At 36.6% G+C, this 19,567-nt stretch overlaps 1 protein-coding gene across 4 annotated transcripts in view; it reads right to left on the bottom strand.

Moving 5' to 3' along the window:
• Positions 1 to 19,567, bottom strand: part of NUP35 (nucleoporin 35) — a 44,085-nt gene that overhangs the window by 13,165 nt on the left and 11,353 nt on the right. For all 4 annotated transcript variants that reach the window (XM_077747550.1, XM_077747551.1, XM_077747548.1 and 1 more), the window contains exons 2-4: positions 18,887 to 19,057; positions 15,161 to 15,288; positions 12,299 to 12,365 (exon numbers count right to left, since the gene is read on the bottom strand). In XM_077747550.1, the coding sequence (XP_077603676.1) occupies positions 12,299 to 12,365; positions 15,161 to 15,288; positions 18,887 to 19,046 (355 nt within the window). In that variant the 5' untranslated portion in view covers positions 19,047 to 19,057. The remainder of the gene's footprint in view (positions 1 to 12,298; positions 12,366 to 15,160; positions 15,289 to 18,886; positions 19,058 to 19,567) is intronic.

Below are 19,567 nucleotides of genomic sequence, written 5' to 3'. Positions count from 1 at the left end.
CTCAACAGTATCAAAATTTAAAGGCATCCATCAAGTAAAAACCATAACGCAACAATGTAATTCTAATTAAAAAGAAAAAATATGATCACCTAAGAATTTGAAAATTCTCAACTCTTTTAAGTATATCATACAACTTGAATTCATGTATTTTAATTGGACTCAAATTTAGAAACCCACAATTAATCTAATTTAACCCAGTAATGCAGCCTTTCTTTCAGAAAAAAAGAAGTTTCAGGTCACCTCAGATCTATTAACGATTATTAAAGAAGCTATTTAATTCAGAACAGTATCTTAGACATTACTAGAAAACAAGGGAAGATGCTTAAGACTGCTTATGGTCACCCATCAAGTAACCAGGTTAACAAAAAATAGCTCAGTAGCCAGAAAGGTTGAAAAATGAATATTCAAATATTTTTATAAAAGCAATCAAGCTAATGATGATATGCAATCATTATTAACTCCATAGAAAACAAAAGGTATACAAGAAGGAAATGGAATCTCAGCATTTAAATTTTAAAACCAAATTCATGCTTAATAAGATATAATACAATTTATTGAAAAAAATCAAACTGCACACATGTTATAATACATTTATTTAAAAATTATTCTTTTTCCTCATCATCACAGATGCATTTATTTTTTTTAAATAAGAGGCAGCTTTCTGTTTTTATTTATTTTTTTAAATGTTTATTCATTTTTTGAGAGACAGAGAAAAACAGAGCATGAGTGTGAGAGGGAGAGAGAGAGAGGGAGACACAGAATCCGAAGCAGGCTCCAGGCTCTGAAATGACAGCACAGCCCGATGTGGGGCTCAAACTCAAAGACTGTGAGATCATGACCTGAGCTGAAATCCGATGCTCAAGGGACTGAGCCACCCACGTGCCCCTAGATGAATTTCATAAGTACAGCAGATTTTTTAAAATGAGGATTTAGGGGTGCCTGGGTGGCTCAGTTGATTAAGCATCCAACTCTTGATTTCAGTTTAGGTCATGATCTCCCAGTTTGTGGGTTTGAGCCCTGCATCTAACTGTCAGTGTGGAGTCTGCTTGAGATTCATTCTCTTTCTCTCTGCCCCTCCCCTGCTTGCATGTATGAGCAAACACATGCTCTCTCAAAAGAAGTAAACTTAAAAAAAAATAAGGATGATTTGAAATGTAACTGGCTACTTTGACAAGTGTCTGCTTATCAACTATCCCTATAGGAAATAAGCAAAAGCACACAAAATATATTTTAAATGAATTTAGTTCTTACTACAAAAATATGCCTTTAACATATAAAAGATGGTAAAGAGCATTTTAATAGAAAATCTAAAGCCAATTCCATTAAAAAGGTTCAATTTAGTTATGCTACATCATGTAATAACCTTCAAGCAAGAAATTAAATGAAGGCTCAAAATGAGACAATCATTATGACCTTTAAAAATAAAACAAATCAAAATTAAGTCTCAAACGAATAAGCAATCTAATTTTTGCCCTGTCAACCACTCTGAAAAACATAATTACTTATACATAATCTAAAACTATTTACATAACTTTAGCATAATTGCCCCCCACCTTGTTAATGTTTAATTGCTCCACTGATTTTACTTCCTTTCAATCAGACTTCTGGTACCCACATGCTAAGCTTTATAAGATGAAAATAAAGTGCACCGATCAAACCACATCAAATTGGACTGTAATGTGTCTCCCTTGGTAAATTACTATTCAAACACTCTTCATAAGATCAAATTAAAGTAGAGGGCAAAAGACCTTATTACCCTTTATGAAATGTCTTCAATTAAAGAATAGATTTAATTATTTCAAAATAGGCCACTAACATAAATGGAGATAAAAAGAGTGGTCAATTTTAAACAGATACATGCACATGAAACTTGGGAAAAAAGAGGTTCCTGGCAGTGTTCCTTCTTACCATGAAACAAAGTAGCACAATGTGTAATAAAGAATTTGGCCTCAGCCCAAAAAGAGGTCAGACCTTTAAACCCTAGGAAATTACCCAGAGATAGGAGACTTCCCCCTGTTATTCATGGCAGGTCCCTTAAGTGCACCTGATAAGTTTATGCTAACAAGGTGACTTAGGGTGGCGGCAGGTCACACCATAAAAACCAACCAGGTGATTCTGGTTGGAGCTTTGAGCCACACGCCCGGTCATCCCACCTCTGGGCAGAGGAGGGGCCTGAACACTGATTTTAGCCACTTGATCAATGGCTCAATCAATCATGTTTACTTAATGAAACTCTAATAAAAACTCTGGCCATTAAAAGACTTCAGTGAACTTCCCTCGCTGGTAATATTGTGTATATAAGCATAATACATTAAATTCTGGAGGGTGTGAGAAGTGACATTATTCATTTTCAGAAATACCAAAAAAAAGCTGTGCTGTATAGTTAACAATAGGTTGTAAACCTATTGGAAATATGTACAAACCTCCTCTCCCCTAACAGAGTCCCAAACCCTTAGACACTTGCTTCCTGGTTTTTCTTCCCGTCTCTCCATCTGGCCCTTTGCAATGAGCATGCGCCAAATAACTGAAGTCTCTGCATCACCTCAAGGAATGTACTTTTGCCTTCCAGGAGCATAGGTGACTTCTGGGTAAGGCTGTAACCTCTGTAGTACTCAGCCAATGAGGAATAAGGGGAGGGACTTGTATGCTAGGAGACAACATTGCCTGCTGTAATTGCCCAGGGTGTGCCCATCAGACACCCACTCTTGTAAAAATGTTGATTAAAGCCTCACTTCACTGTGCTCCAAGTCTCCACGTCCCTCCTTTGATTGCGTCAGTGGGCTTATTTCTCACAGTGGGTAACATGCTATGGTAGTTTTGTGTTTGGAACTCTCCCAAACTTTGCCCTATGTATCTTTCTTTTGCTCTAATTTATACTGTTTTGCTCTAACAAAACTAACTTTAAGCATAGCATTTTTAGTGGGTTCTTAGTATTTCTTGTGAATTATCAAATCTTAGAGTAGGGTTGGGAAATCCTGCATTTATAGCCATTTGGTCTGACGTGAGAGCAGCCATGGGGACATCCAAATTTGTAACCAGCATCTGAAGTGAGGGCAATCTTGTGGGGAATGTTTCCTCAAACTTTTCAGTTTAACAAACTCATTGTACAAAAGAACATATTGAACAATGCATATAACAACACACAATCAAACATAGCGAACTGAACACTTGTATTCACCTCTAATCCCTGTCAGACACCCAATGACAGTCATTCTAGAAAGTCTCAGGTTCTGAGAACATAGGAACTATGGAAGGTATCAAAGAGGCTGCTGGCTGAAATCAAAGAAAACTAGTTTAAAGTGTATATAACAAGGAATGAGAGGATAGGTCCTACTTCATCTTAAGCAGCCAGTTGACTATCATTCAGTCACTCAACCCCCGATGACACTACGGATTTAATATCTGAGGAAAAGGAATCTAAATGGCTCAGGACCCAGTGAGTCTAATTGTATGGACTCTGATTGAGTAAAAGTCTGCATATTGAAAAGGAGACTTCTCCCCCTTTCTAAATTCAGACCACCTACTCAAACATTAAGGCTCAATATAAAGAATTCTTTGGGAAAACTTAAAAGAAAAAAATTACAATAAACTATTAAAAAAAAATACAATAAACTATTAAAAAAAAAAAAGNGAACCCTGAGATCATGACCTGAGCTGAAGTCGGACACTTAACCGACTGAGCCACCCAGGCGCCCCTAACTGTCCATTCTTATAGGAAAGCCCAGTAAGAGACAAAAAAGCCATCAATTTCCATTTTCCAGACAATGTTGATCCATACACCTACATAGATTCCAGGAAGCTTTTTAGTGTCTCATTAAACTAAATATGTCTCCACCAAGAAAGAAAGAAAACTTAAAAAACAGACAATATGAGAGGCACCTGGGTGGCTCAGTCAGTTAAGCATTCGACTTCGGCTCAGGTCATGATCTCACGGTTCGTGGGTTCAAGCCCCGTGTTGAGCTCTGTGCTGACAGTCAGTTCAGAGCCTGGAGCCTGCTTTGGATTCTTTGTCTCCCTCTCTCTGACCCTCCCCTGCTCACGCGGTCTTTCTCTCTCTCTCAGAAATTAAAAAAAAAAAAAAAAGAAAAAAAAACAGACAATATAGTAGCAGGAATAAAAAGACCAACATTATTTTCACTAGAATGATATTTTACCCATGAAACAAGAAAAGGATACTATGTTTTTGAAGACATTCAGAGATCCACAACAACAAAAATGTTCTTGGAAATTAAAAATGACAAAATAAACAATTATTACAAGAGTTAGAAGCTGAGATTGAAGACGTGTCTTAGGAAGTAGAATACATACATAAAAGACAATGTAAGGGAGAAAAAAGTAGAAAATTAAAAATCTGTGCAGTGCTTACAAAAGGAATCCCAAAAGTAGGAAACAAAAAAACAGAAGAGCAATTATGTAACAAATACAGGAAAATTTCCCCTAACTGTAGGTAACTGTCTTGATTGAAAGGATCCATCAATTAATTCCCCAGAGAAAAAAATGCAAAAAGCCCCTGCCATAGAACAGTTGTGAAACTGAGAATAACCACAGATCTTAAATTTTTTGAAACCAGGCCATATACAAAGACTAAGAAATCATTACCGCACATGACTTCCAGAAAACGCTGAAAGGTTGAAGACAATGGAATCATGACTCCAAAATTCTGACCTAAAATACCCAGCCAAACTAGCAATCCAGTGTGAGGACAGGAAAAAAAAAAAAAGCATTTCAGGAGGTCTTAAATTTCATTTCTCTCACAAGCTTAGAAAGCTACTCAAATATGTTCCCCACCAAAATGAGCAAATAGCTCAGAAACTTGCTAAAGCAAGTCGTAGGATGATAGCTACATACCATGCTCAAACGGGAAACAGCCAAAACAGAGGTTAAGAGAGAGTTCACAGTTTAAAGGAAAACAAAAACTATTTGAAACTATCTTTGAGCATTTTTAAAAAAACAGATATGTTTCTTAGCAACAACATTTGCTTAAAATAAAGGGAGTAGATGGCACAGAGAAAATTAGACAAATGGGAAAAAAACAATCATTAACTTAAAAAGAAAAATTTTAGAGAAAGGATAAATTATACTACTTGGTTCAGCATAAAAAATGTTTATATAGTCATAACATAAACATTGACAAAGGAATAAAATCTGATGTAATTATATTCAGATAATGTGGAGGAAAGAAGAAAATCTCCAATTACCTTAAGATAAATATACCAATACTGAAAACTGAAAATCAATTAGCAACATAATCATATATGGTGGACTCCAACAATATATGGACCTCCAACATGACTATATCCTAATCCCTAGAACCTGTGCATGTTTTACTTACATGGCAAAAGGGACTCTGCAGATGTGCTTAACAATCTTAAAATGGGAAAATTATCCAAGATTATTCAGATGGGCTCCCAATATAATCACTAATGCCCTTACAAAAGGGAGAATGAAGGAGATTTTGAACTACACAGAGGTGATGTGATGATGAAAACAGAGACTGGAGAGATAAACTTTGAAGATGAAAGGGGCCACAAACCAAAGAATACAGGTAACTACTAAAAGCTAGGAGGAGAAGAAAAGAAAATGGATTCTCCTTAGGACCTCCAGAAGAAACTGGTCCTACCAATGCTTTGACTTTAGCCCAAGGAAACGGATTCTGAACTTCAGACTTCTATAACTGCAATAGAACAAAGCTAAATTATTTTAGGCCACTAAACTTGTGGTAATTTGTTACATTAGCAACAGGAAACTAACACAGCATCTCATTTACATAAGTAAAAGTAAATTTCAAAAGGAATAGCTCTAAGGCGTGGACTGGTTCTGGAGGAATAAGGCTAAAGAATGCTGCATTTCATTAACGTATTTAAGTCCTGTGTGATTTTAGAAAACGATCCGCTTTTATTATTTTGACTAAAATAGGAAATATTATACCCACCAAAACTAGATACTATTCAATGGTCCTATGGTTAATCTGGCATGAGATTAAATTTTGATGACTGATTTTAAAAAATCAATATGGTAGGCAGAAAATGGTCTTCCAAGGATGTCCACATCCTAATATCCAGAAGCTATGAGCACATTACATTATATGGTAAAAAGAAATACAGGATGTACATGGAATTAAGACTGCTAATCACCTGATCTTAAATGAGAATACTATCCTGGATTAACCTACTATGTCTGATATAATCATAAGATTCTCTTAAATGGAGAAAGAAAGAGTGATAGAAGAAAGGCCCAACTGGCTAGTGCAGGCTTCAAAGATGGTAGGGAACCATGATCCAAGAAATATGGACAGCTTCTAAAGCTAGAGAGGGAAAATAAAAGATTCGCCCCTAGAACCTCCAGAAAAAAACACAGATCTATCAATGCCTTGATTTTAGCCCAGTGAGAATATTAGACTTCTGACTTCTAGAATTTTCATGTAATAAATTTGAGATTTTTATTTAATTTTTCTAATGTTTGTTAATTTTTCAGAGAGAGAGACAGAGCATGAGTGGGAGAGGGGCAGGGAGAGAGGGAGACATAGAATCCAAAGCAGACTCCTGCCTCTGAGCTATCAGCACAGAGCCCAACATGGGGCTCAAACCCATGAACCGCAAGATCATCTCCTGAGCCAAAGGCAAACACTTAAACGACTAAGCCACCCAGGTGCCCCAAATTTGAGTTGTTTTAAGGCATAAATCTGAGATAACTTGTTTCAGCAGCATCCAAAACTAATGCAATTTGGAGTAAGATTAGTGTTTACTCTAACTGTATTTTTTTTTAAAAACTATGCCATGTCAAGTTGTACACAAATATTCCAATCCTGGTTTTGGTATTGAGATGGCACCACTTCAAAACATCATATACATATATATTGGTTTCCTGTGTCTGTTCTAACAAATCCCCACAAACTGGGTGGCTTAAAACAACAAAAAATTTATTCTCTCACAGCTCTGGAGGCCAGAAGTCCAAGACCAAGTTTTCAGCAGTGCTAAATGTGTGCCAAAGGCACTCAGAGAGAATCCATCGCTTGCCTCTTCTAGCTTCTGGTTACTGCTGACATATTTTGGTGTTCACTGGCTTGTGGTAACAACACTCCAATCTTTGCCTGTCTTCACATCACCTAATTCTCTGCATGTTTCGTAAATCTCTGTTAAATCTCTCTTTCCTGCTAAGGACACTAATGATTGAATTTAGGGATCACCTAGGTAATTACCAAGATTACCTTCTCCCTACTCTGCTCTCTCCTGAACTCTCCAGCTTTCCTTGGGATGGGAGCTCCTCCTCTCAAGATCTTAACTATTTTAACCACACAGTAATAGTCATAGGTTCTGGAGATTAGGACATGGACATACAATTTCAGGGCCACCATTCAATTCACTACAGTTTATATCAGTCAACAAATGTTTACTTCATAACCAGCTCTCTGATGGATAAATAATGAAAAAAACAGAAGGAATCTCTGTCCTGAAGGAGTTCATTGTCCAATAGTGGAGAAAAATAGGAGCTAAGAAGAGACAGCTATACAGAAGCACATAGAAGGAGCAGCTAACACAGATCAGAAAAAGAAGTGTCAGGAAATGGTCTCTCACAGATAAATCAGTCCTCTTCCTCCCCTCCTAGGAACACTATCAGAACTCTGAGCTCCAGGGTGCCTGGGTGGCTCAGTCAGTTAAGCTTCTGACTTGGGCTCAGATCATGATCTCATAGTTCAGGCCCTGAACTATGTGGGTTCAGGCCCTGCATCGGTCTCTGTGCTGACAGCTTGGAGCCTGAAGCCTCCTTTGGATGCTGTGTCTCCTTCTCACTCTGCCCCTCCCCTGATGGCACTCTCTCATCTCTCTCTCTCAAAAATAAATAAACACATTTTAAAAAAAAAAAAAAGCCATTTAAAAAAAAAGGAACTCTGAGCTCCTAGCGTCAACAAAAGCTCTTGGAAAGTGCTATAGTCTGAATATCACACTTAATCTGTTAACAATGTGTTAACATAAATAAGGATCTAATTCAGTAGATAAAAGTGGTATACCATTTGGATAGATACATGAAAGTAGTTCAAAAAAATTAAGAAAAAATTTATTTATTTATTTATTTATTTATTTATTTATTTATTTATTTCTAGGAGAGAGAGAGAGACAGCGTGAGCAGGGGAGGGTCAGAGAGAGAGGGAGACACAGACTCTGAAATAGGTTCCAGGCTCTGAGCTGGCTAGTCAGCACAGAGCCCGATGCGGGGCTCGAACCCACGAACTGTGAGATCATGACCTAAGCAAAAGTCGGACGCTTAACCGACTAAGCCACCCAGGCGCCCCAAGAAAAAATTTAAAAGAGCGTGAAAAGCAGAGGAATATTTAAATAGCAGCAGAAGAAAACTAAGGGGTAAGGATGGGGAAACAGGGCAAACATATTCAGGGCAATAACATGCCATGGTTGAAAACAGTTTCTGAAATTCTCTAATCTAGATTTCCCACTTTGTCATATGACCAAGGTTTCTCTGCACCAGAAATAAAATTTTTAAAAAGATTTCAAGATCAGCTATAAAATTAAAACAAACAAAAAACTCCTTATTGGACCCAAAGACCTAAGCATAAACTAACACTTACATTACTAAATCCCATGACAATCTCTTTATAAAAGTTGCTAATCTCAGAATATTAAAGTTTACAAATTATACAAGAAATGTTCATTTAGTTAACATTGTAATAGCTAAAAAATATAGCTCTAAGTGAAAAGTCTTCGTTTTCCTTTCAATTTTCTCAAGTCAACATCTTTTCCCCCTTTGCTGCTTATTACTGACTACACAGGATATCCTCATGCCCATCATATCTTTTCAAAAATATTCTTTTTCACATAGTCCCCATGAAGACTTTCTATGCATAAATTCCTTAACCTCAAAGTAGAAGCAGCAGTGGCTCCCAGTGGCCAATTATGATACATATTATTTTCCTACCACGGCTCTTGTATTTTCGTATATAATTTCTAAAACTACAAGAACCTCATAGAAGTTAGACTACTTGAGAAAAATAACGAAAGGTGTTTAAATAATCACGTGCTCTTCTACTTAACAATAATAAGATTATAATGTATGCTTTTCAAACAACTAAGAGAACCTTTGAAGCATTAAGTACATTACTTAACATGTTTTTTTGCATTTTCAATGTCTCTGGGATGACTTACTGACTCAATTAAATAACTGAAGAGTCACTACAGTAGCAACCAGTCAAGTAACAAACCATTGTCATCTACCTATTTGTACGATCAGATTAAGACTACTAAATCCTGAATATCCCCCAGAATATTTCACCTCACATATGTAACTGAGACTGAGGTACACACGTAAAATTTTCACTATGATACAGGCGGCAGACAGAAATCTAAAGATATCCTCCCCGCAAGTTTCTGTCCCCTGGTTTGATTCATTGGTAGTAATTCAAACACTAGTCCAGGTACTGCTGAGACTTTGCAGTTAGAATGAAGGTTATTATTTAGCTGGATCTTAAAATAAGGGATTACTCTGGATTATTCCAATAAGCTTAATGTCAACAAATGAGCCCTTAACAGCAGATAGCGGGAAAGTCAAGTCAGAGATACGACAGAAGAGGGAAGTCAGAGAGATTGAAAGTATAAAAAAGACCTTGATCTGCCACTGCTTTTTTGAAGATGGAAAGGGAGCCACAAGCCAAAGAATAAGGGCAGACTCAGAAGCTGAGAAACACCTCCAGGCAACAGCTAGGAAAGAAACAGGGACCTCAGTCCTACAACCACATGGAAGTAAATTCGGCCAACAATGTGAATGAACAACATGAAAGAGCTTGAAAGTGGATTCATTCCCAAAACCTGAAGAAGAGAACACAGCCCTGCTCACACCTGAGCTCTAAAGCAAAGAAACAAACTGTGTCCACAGATGTGACCTATGGAAACAATGATATAATAAATCTGTTTTAAAATCTTTAATAATAAAAAACAGGGGGGTGGGTATCTAATTGGCTCAGTCGGTGGACCATGAGACTCCTGATCTTGCAGTTACAAGTTCAAGCTCCACAACAGTTGTAGAGATTATTAAAAAAAAAAAAAAAAAAAAAAAAGTTTTGTGTGTGTTGTTTTAAGCCACTAAATTTGTAATAATCTGTTAAGGCAGCATATTAAAACTAACACAGACTATGGGGTACCTGAGTAGCTCAGTCATGAGACTCTTGATTTCAGCTCAGGTCATGATCTCATGGTCTGTGAGATCAAGCCTCAGAATCAGCCCCTGAGCTGTTGGCTTGGGGTTCTCTCCAACACCCCACCCCCCGTCCCTCCCACCGTCATGTGCGCACTCTCTCAAAATCAATTAACTTTAAAAACATAGATTCTGGTATAAGGCAGGTGCTGCTGTGACAAATACCTAAAAATGTTGAAGTGGCTTTGGAAGCAGGCAGTGGCTGGATACTGGAAGAAATCTGAGGAACGTAACAGAAAAGCCTAAATAGCCTTGATCCAACTGGTAGCAGAAATCTACCTATAAGTGACTATAAAAACACTGCCACCAGTAAAGATTCAGACGCCTGAAAAAAATCTGGACTCCGAAGATTAAAAAAATCTACCTTGTCTTTATTATTGCTTTTGTTATCTATTCTGATAATCTCTGCTTTTTATCTGGAGTGTTTAGTACATTTCATTTTATATAATTGTTGATCTGGTTCCTTTTAAATCTACCATCTTGCTACTGTCTTTGTTGTTCCATCTTCTTTGTTGTTGCTCCTCTTTCCCTCCCTTCCCACCCTGCTTTGCCCCTCATCTGGATTAATGCAATAGTAGCCTCTTACCTGGTCTTGCATCTACCCTGCGCCTCAGCCAAAAGTCTATAATCACCACAGCAGCAGACTCATCCTATTTGTTTTTCACTTTTTCTGGGTAAAAACCAGTCAATACCATGACATACAAGGCCCCGTACTCTGGGTCCCTCATTATCTTTCTGACTTCATTTCCTATTATACCCCTCACTCACTCCAGTTCACACTAGCCTCCTTGAACACCTGAGACACACTACCACCTCAGTGCCTGTGTACTTTTTTCTCTTTCTAGAACACTATCCCTACCTCCCTTACTTAGTTTAGTTTTCTGGGTAAATGTTACTTTTCCTCTACTTTTCTGCAGGAAGCCCGAATAATGGCCCCCAGAGATGTCTATGTCCTCATCCCTGGAATCTGGAAATAAACTATGTTACATGACAAAGGAGAATTAAGGTTGCAGATGGAATGAAGGCTGCTAATCAGCTGACCTTAAAATAAGGAGATGATCCTGGATTATCCAGACAGATCCAATGTATTCACAAGGGTATTTAAAAGAGAGTAGGGGGAGATGTGATTACAGAAGAATGATCAACACGATGCAAAGTTGCTAGCTTTGAAGATGGAGAAAGGAGATCATGAACAAAGAAATGTGGGTAGCCTCTAGAAGATGGAAAAGGCAAGAAAACAGACTGTCCCCTAGAGACTCCATAAACTAAACACAGCTCTACCAATGCCTTTATTGGAGCCCACGGAGACACTTTTCAGATTTTTCACCTCCAGAACTATTGTTTAAGCCACTTTTACGTTTGTAGTGAATTGTCACGGCAGCAATAGAAAACTAATCAACTACCCTGTTTAAACCTATGAGCCCTCACCCCCTAACTTCTTCTCTTTGCTGCTTAATTTTCCTCCATAAAATAATTATTCTAACAAACTTTATAACTTAATTATTTATAAATGTAAATTCTGTAAATAAATGCAAACTCCATAAAGGTATGGGTTATCTATTTTGTTCAGTTTCCCAGGGTCTGGCACAGGGTCATGTGTTCATGTATTTGCTGAGAGGACATTTGACAGATTATATGAATATGTAAAAAGAGTTGTGCTAATGATCATGCTGATAAAAATACCATTAATATTAAAGAAAAAATACATACAATCAGTGCTGTTTATAGTCAACGACATTTCAATTTATAGCTATGCATTAAGAGCTTTCAAAACACCTTTATTGCTCAGTCTCTGTATTCCTGTTCTTCCCAACTGCAACACCTCTTTCTTAAATTAGTTTTTAGTAAATGAGGAGACACTATTAAGTATGTATTTTCTTTAAACTCTTAATATTTTGAGAATATTACATCCTCCCTGAAAATTCAGGAAAAAAATCAAACATACATATAGTATTTCCCTTCTGAATGAAGTTACTAACATTTGACAAAGTCTCCAAGTCTGACATGTATAAGAAAAAAATTTGGCAATTATCAACAAAGTCTTATATCATCTCACTCAAAGAGAATGGAATAGTCTTTGATGTTAAAAGGCCTTTACCTGTTCCAGGAGTAGGAGTAGTCGTCATAACTCCAACAAGAGGACTCTGCATTACTGAAATGTTTGGCTACGTGAAAATAGAAGAAAAGTGGAAAAGTAAAAATGCAAAGTTCTAACCAGGACATAAACACAATTAGTGTTGGAAGGTTTCATTCAATAGACAACTGCATGTCTACCAGGTTACTAAGCATGCCTCTAACTACTTCACAGCCTGAAAGTACTCCAACATTTTTCTTTATGTAGCGCAGTATTAATCTAAAATATGCTATACCCTTTAGCATATTCTTTGTTTAAAATAAGTTACAATAGGTAAAAAGATGTTATTTTTAGTAGAAAATAACTTTGCTATTTGTTTTTAGTTCCTAAAATACAATATTTGAAATATTCTTTAAAGAATCACCATGCTCACACAGAAAAACAGAGAGATGGCAAAATTCTATTTTTAAGCAGACATTTACAAACTATGAAATAATATAGATTCAAATCAGTCTATACAGGGGTGCCTGGGTGGCTCAGTTGGTTAAGCCCCCGACTTTAGCTCAGGTCATGATCTCACGGTTCGTGAGTTTGAGCCCTAGGTTGGGCTCTGTGCTGACAGTTAGCTCAGAGCCTGGAGCCTGCTTCGGATTCTGTGTCTCCCTCTCTCTCTGACCCTCCTTGCGCGCACTCNTAAATAGTAAACAACAGTATGCCTGTCTCTACTAGCAGAAAGTTACACAGCAAGAAAATTAACAATTCCTCTAAATGTGAGAATATTAAAGATTAAAGTAGTTAAAAGTTCTTCTATAAACAAAGGCAATATCTAATCAAGAATAGAACATTCTCTAGAAATAAATATACAGAAATAGGTTTTTTTGGTAGCAGATTCTCATCAAATGAAGGAAATATAAAATTTAGCTATTATCTAGCAACCAGAACCAAACATTGAAATAATATTAAGAGAGATACTAATGCACTGTTCAATTCTTAATTCCATTTTCTTTCATGATTAGAGAGAGGGTAAGCCAAGTCTCAGGGGCAAAACTAACGTGGGCTTTTAATAATATTCTAACTTTTAAATCAAAAACATTCTCTATAAATTATGACACAAGACTTTTAAAACATTTTGAATGCAGTAAGAACTGTAAACTATGTGTGTTTTCATCGATTATCAGAGAAGTAATGGAAACTAGCATGAGTTTACAAGCCAGTCATTCTCAAACCAAACATGAAATTTACTTATCAACCTTTTAGAAAAACATCCGAGGCCAGAATATTCTGATTTGGTTAGAATATCACTGTCCAAATATAACACAAGCAATGTAAGTAATTTTAAATTCTATAGGTGACACATTAAAAAAGTAAAAACAAGTATAGTTATTTAAGGTAATAGATACAAATTATCATTTTCAAAACTAATCACCATCAAAACATAAATAAGATAGTTCACGTTCTTTCTAAGTTTTCAAAATCCAGTGTGTATTTTACACTTCAGTATATCTCAGTTTTGTATAGGAACAGCCACATTTCACATGTCAATAGCCACATTTGGTCAGTGACTACTGTACTGGACAGTAGGGCAGTTCTAAAGGTGTTAAAAAGAGATAGTAATATGTTTTACACAATGAATTAATTTTGGTTTGCTTGACAAGTAGGCCTATTATGCTAGGCATATCAAGCCAAAAAATAGTCAAAATTTAAGATGCTTTCTACCACTCTTAAACTTTCCATCAACTATGCTATATTTGATTTAGGGAAAGGCATAAAACATTTCTCCAAACCAAACAGCAGAAATGTCTTTATACAAGGAACCTATCAGTTTAACTGACACACTGTTTGTGTGCTGCTACAGCACAATAGTGATAGAATACTTGTGACTCTAAAAGCTACTAAACTTTCTACATAAAACAAAAATTCATACTACCTTTAAACTGACAATCATTACCAGAGTAGTGTTAGGATGGCATGGCTGTTACAAATGTTGGCTCTAGATTCAAAACTGCCTGGGTTTAAAGCTCGGCTCCACTAGACTAGTTGCCTTACTCTTGACAAATTATTTACGGTTTCTGTGCCCTACTGTCCTCAATGATAAAATGAAGCTACTTCACAACTACTTCACAAATTTATCATAAGGATCCACTGAAACAATACATGAGAAGTTTTAAGATCAGGACCTGTACACTGGAAGTACTTCAAAAGTATCAGACGCTTTTTTATAGCTATCAGTCCCATCAAAACACAAGATCTCTATCTTGCATAATCTATGACTGAAAATAACTCCATCAGAACACCTACACCCACACCAACCAAAATTAAACATCACCATCAGAACACCTGCACTTGGAGCAAACTAAACCATCAGCTCATAAATATGGGAGGCTGCATTTTCAGTAAAATAAGTAAACAGTGAACACAGCTCTAAAAGGATAGTTCTTATATTAATAAAACCATTCCTAAAACAAAGATCTCAAATCGTTCCAAAGTACCCTACATCTGGATGAAACCCTGCATCTTCATTTGTTCCTTCACAAAATTATGCATATTGAACTTTTTTAAACAATTGGAATGACTGAAAACATAATCATTCCTATGTTTGGCTAGGTTTGGGGCAGGGACAGGTAAATAAGACATACCTATCAAACACCACAGAATCACCAGTATGAGAAAACAACTGGCTGTTCTTTTACATTTTTTTTTAAGTGCATTTCATGATAAACACAACCCAAACAGATTCTATGATAAATGTCTTTAATACTTATTCTGTGCAACACAGTTACACTAAAGTAGACCTCAGAAAGACATTTCAAATTATTGATAGTCACTGTGTTTCCGTATAAAAATATGGAATTACTGTGGATCATAAATGGCGGTTAAGTACATCACCTGTCTTCTTGAAGTTAAAGGTGTTGATCCAAGTCCTGGGCTGGAAATATCATCATATATACTTCTAACTGGTGGGGCTCCACTTTTATCTTTATGAGCTGGTACAACTGGTTGTGGGGGTGACCCACCTACAATGCACAATACAGTCAGGTGAGTAAAAAATCTATCTTTCTGATAAGATTTTTCATTTATACTTTTTTTTTTAAATGTTTACTTCTATATTTTGAGAGAGAGAGAAAGAGAAAGTGCACAAGCAGGGGAAGGGCAAAGAGAGAGAAGCCCAAGTAGGTTCTGTGCTGTCAGTGCAGGGTTGATCGCAGCAACCACAGATCAGCGCCTAAGCTGAAATCAAGAGTCGGACCCCTAACTGACTGAACCACCCAGATGCTCCTTTTTCATTTGTATTTTTAAAGTACCAACTTAAACTCTTGTTTCCTAGGGCTTCTCAAACTTAAATACACTTAAGAGTCCACCTTGGAATCTTGTTAAAATTCAGATTCTGATTCAGAACACGTGAGGTAGAGCCTGACACTAAGTTTCTAACAAGCTCCCAGTTATGCCAAAGCTGGTGATTCACAGACTGTATATGAATAAGAGATTTCAGAATAAGAAAACAGAAATTTTAGTTTTTAGTAAGCACATGTAGCTTTTGGTTTCTCTACAAATCTTTAACATTTCTTTTTTTTTTCTTAGTTTATCGTCAAGTTGGTTTCCATATAAAAACAAGTGCTCATTCCAACAAGTGCCCTCCTCCATGAACCTTAACATTTCAATATAAAATTTGATTCTATTTCTCACTTGAAAGTAGGTAAACATCTCCAGTTTATATATACTTGCACATAATTCCTTAAATGTGGAGTTTGTCAAAATTAAAGAGATCTTACTCATGTTTCTCATAATAGAAATATATTTAGCACATAATAAATAAAATGTAGAAAAGAATCAACTTTGGGGAACATAAAAAGGTCTTTAAAGGGGCACCTGGGTGGCTCAGTCAGCTAACCATCCAACTCTTGGTTTCAGCTCAAGTCATGATGTCCTGGTTCATGAGTTCAAGCCCCAGGATAGGCTCTACGCTGATGGGGCAACCTTGGGATTCTCCCTCTCTCTCAAAAATAAATAATTAAAAACAAAAAGATGCCTTTATAAATCAATAAATCATCAATGCCAAATAGTGAAACAGCCCTGACCCTCTGTTATGATTTAAAGTCTAAGCTTAGAGAGTACAGCATAAGGTATTTAGAGCATAGACTATAAAACAAAACTGACCTGGGCTTTAACCTCCTGCTCTGTCACTTATTAACAAGTAGGCTTGGGGCACCTGGGTGGCCCAGGTAGTTAAGCATCTGACTTTGGCTCAAGTCATGATCTCGAGGTTTGTGAGTTCGAGCCCCACATCGGGCTCTGTGCTGACAGCTTGGAGCCTGGAGCCTGCTTCAGATTCTGTGTCTCACTCTCTACTCCTTGCCTGCTCACACTATCTCTCTCTCACACAAATTTAAACAAACATTAAAAAGTAAATAAATAAACATTAAACATTAAAATAATAAATAAGTAGGCTTAAACAAGTTCTTTATTGCATTTAGCCTCAGTTTCCTCTTTTAAAAAACAGGGAAACTACTACCTAACCTTTAAGATTGAGGAAAAAAATGAAATATGCTTAGGGTATTGCCTGGCTTATAAGTACTCAATATATAGTAGCTATAATAAAAATACATTTGAAATATATACTTGACCCTTGACAAACCCAAGTATGAACTATAAGGTAGGTCCACCTATACACAGATTTCTTTTACAGTGCAGTACTGTAAATGTATTTTCTCTTCCTTACAATTTTCTTAGTAACATTTTCTTTTCTCTAACTTACTTTACTGTAAGAATAGTTTATACTTACTACTCATAGTGAGAACCTCCAAGTTATCTTTTTTAAAATGTTAATTTTTTAAATTTTTTTAATGTTTATACATTTTTGAAAGAGAAAGACAGAGTATGACCAGGAAGAGGGTCAGAGAGATAATAGGGAGACACAAAATCTGAAGCAGGCTCCAGGCTCTGAGATGTCAGCAGAGTCTGATGCGGGGCTCGAACTCACAAACATTGAGATCAGACCTGAGCCGGAGTCAGAGGCCCCTTAAATGTTTGTTTATTTTTGAGCAAGAGAGAGACAGAGTGCAAGTGAGAGAGAGGCAGAGGAGGAGACACAATTTGAAACAGACTCCAGGTCCTGAGGTGTCAGCACAGAGCCCACCGCAGGTCAAACTCACGGACTGGAAGTTGGACGCTTAACCAACTGAGCCACCCAGGGGCCCCTAAAGTCATGTTTTAAAATACTTCTTTGCTAAAGGAGTCTTGTAAGATATGTGTTGCATTTAAGTAATAATATTTTGTGGTGATAATTGCACATTTTGTTTAAAAAAACTTCCCCATAGTTTGTATAATAAATCGTTTCACTAAACATCATGAGAATCTTAATTCACTATGACTAGAAGTAGAATTTATATGTATAAATTTCAAATTACAGCTTATTATCACAAATGGCAAGATCTCATTCTTTTTTTATGACTGAGTAAAACTTCATCATTCCATTTTATTTATATATATAAATCACATCTTCTTTATCCATTCATCTATCGAGGTCCTAGGGTACTGCGCTAAGTAAAGTAAATCAGACAAAAAAAGACAAATACTGTGATTTCATGTGGAATCTAAAAAACCAAAAAACAAACAAACAAAAAAAGAAAAAAACAGACTCTTGAATACAGAGAACTTGTGGTTGTCACAGGGACGTGAATGGGAAGATGGGCAAAATAATAAAGGGCGTTAAGAGGTACAAACTTCCAGTTACTTATTTATTTTATAAATAAGCTACAGAGATGAAAAGTACAGCATAGGAAATACAGTCAATAATATTGTAATAACATTGTATGGAGACAGATGGTGACTACACTTGTCATGGTGAGCACGGAGTAATACACAGAAGTGTCAAGTCAATACACTGTACACTGGGGCGCCTGGGTGGCTCAGTCGGTTAAGTGGCCGACTTCAGCTCAGGTCATGATCTCATGGTTCCTGAGTTCAAGCCCCGCATCGGGCTCTGTGCTGATAGCTCAGAGCCTGGAGCCTTCTTCAGATTTCTGTGTCTCCCTCTCTCTCTCTCTGCTCCACCTCTGCTTGTACTGTCTTTCTCTGTCTCTCAAAATTGAAAAAACATTAAAAAAAAAAATATGTTGTACACTAAAACTAATAGAGCACTGTATGTTGATTATACTTCAATTAGTTTCTTTTGACTAATTATTTGCTATGATCATATTCAAGATGAATTATTTAAATACATCTTGCATTTAAGTTAAATGACCATATTTCTTCCCCAGCACCTCACACTTTAACATCTTTGATATGTACAACTTGCAAAAAACAGTATCTTGGCATTATATCATATTTAGTGCATTTCTTTCTTAATAGTACTTAAGATAATGCTAAGTTTTACAATCAAGGGCATCTCAGATTGGATGAAATGTAGTATGCATAGTTTTAATGAGTGGTTCTCAGAATTACAGTGGCTTATACTACTTACATCTTTACTCCAAGAGTCTAAAAATCAAAGAGAGGCATTGCTTAGGTTTTTTTTTAATTAATAATTGTGTTGATAAGAGTGATTGTTAGATAATTAAAAATTCTAATACATGTAATAACAGCACTAGGAACCCATTTTAAGCATTTACCCACCTGCAAGTAAAGGTGATCTCATTTCCATTACTCCTACTGAAGGGCCACTGATTGATCGAGGTTGTGGAGTCACTGGAGCTGGCAAATCCCCCATTAAAAATCCAGGTAAGAACTGGGCATTAACCCCTGGTTTTGGAGATGTGGGTGAACCTAGCATCATTGGTTCAGATCCTAAATGAATCAAGAAATAAAGTAAAACAAAAGACTTTAATGTTATAATATCTAACAAAAAGATGCAAGAAGCTAGCATAAATAATTTTGAGACTTTAATCAAAACTTACATACTCCAGAAGCAAAGTTGAGTGTATTATTTTAAAAACCAATACAAATTTTCATAAGAATGTAAAAGTTTTATTTTTTATTAACAATACTAATCTGACAATTGTCCTTGTTTATATTTTTCTAAGTGTACTTATTTATTTTGAGAGAGAGAGAGAGAGAGAGAGAGGGAGGAGTGGAGGGAGGAAAGAGATTCCCAAGCAGGCTCTGCACAGAGCCCTACAGGGGCTCAAACTCAAAACTGTAAGATCCTGACCTGAGCTGCTCAACCAACTTAGCCACCCAGGCTCCTCTGTTCTTGTTTATATTATTTCACAGGTTTAAGAATCAACTTTGACTGGGGTGCCTGGGTGGCACCGCTGGTTAAGCAGCCCACTTGATTTTGGCTCAAGTTCATGATTG

The sequence above is a fragment of the Crocuta crocuta genome, unplaced genomic scaffold, assembly GCF_008692635.1.
Source record: "Crocuta crocuta isolate KB4526 unplaced genomic scaffold, BGI_CrCroc_1.0 scaffold249, whole genome shotgun sequence".
NCBI classification, from domain to species: domain Eukaryota; kingdom Metazoa; phylum Chordata; class Mammalia; order Carnivora; family Hyaenidae; genus Crocuta; species Crocuta crocuta.
Note: the sequence above shows the minus strand (reverse complement) of the source record. Positions and strands in the feature narration are given on the sequence as shown.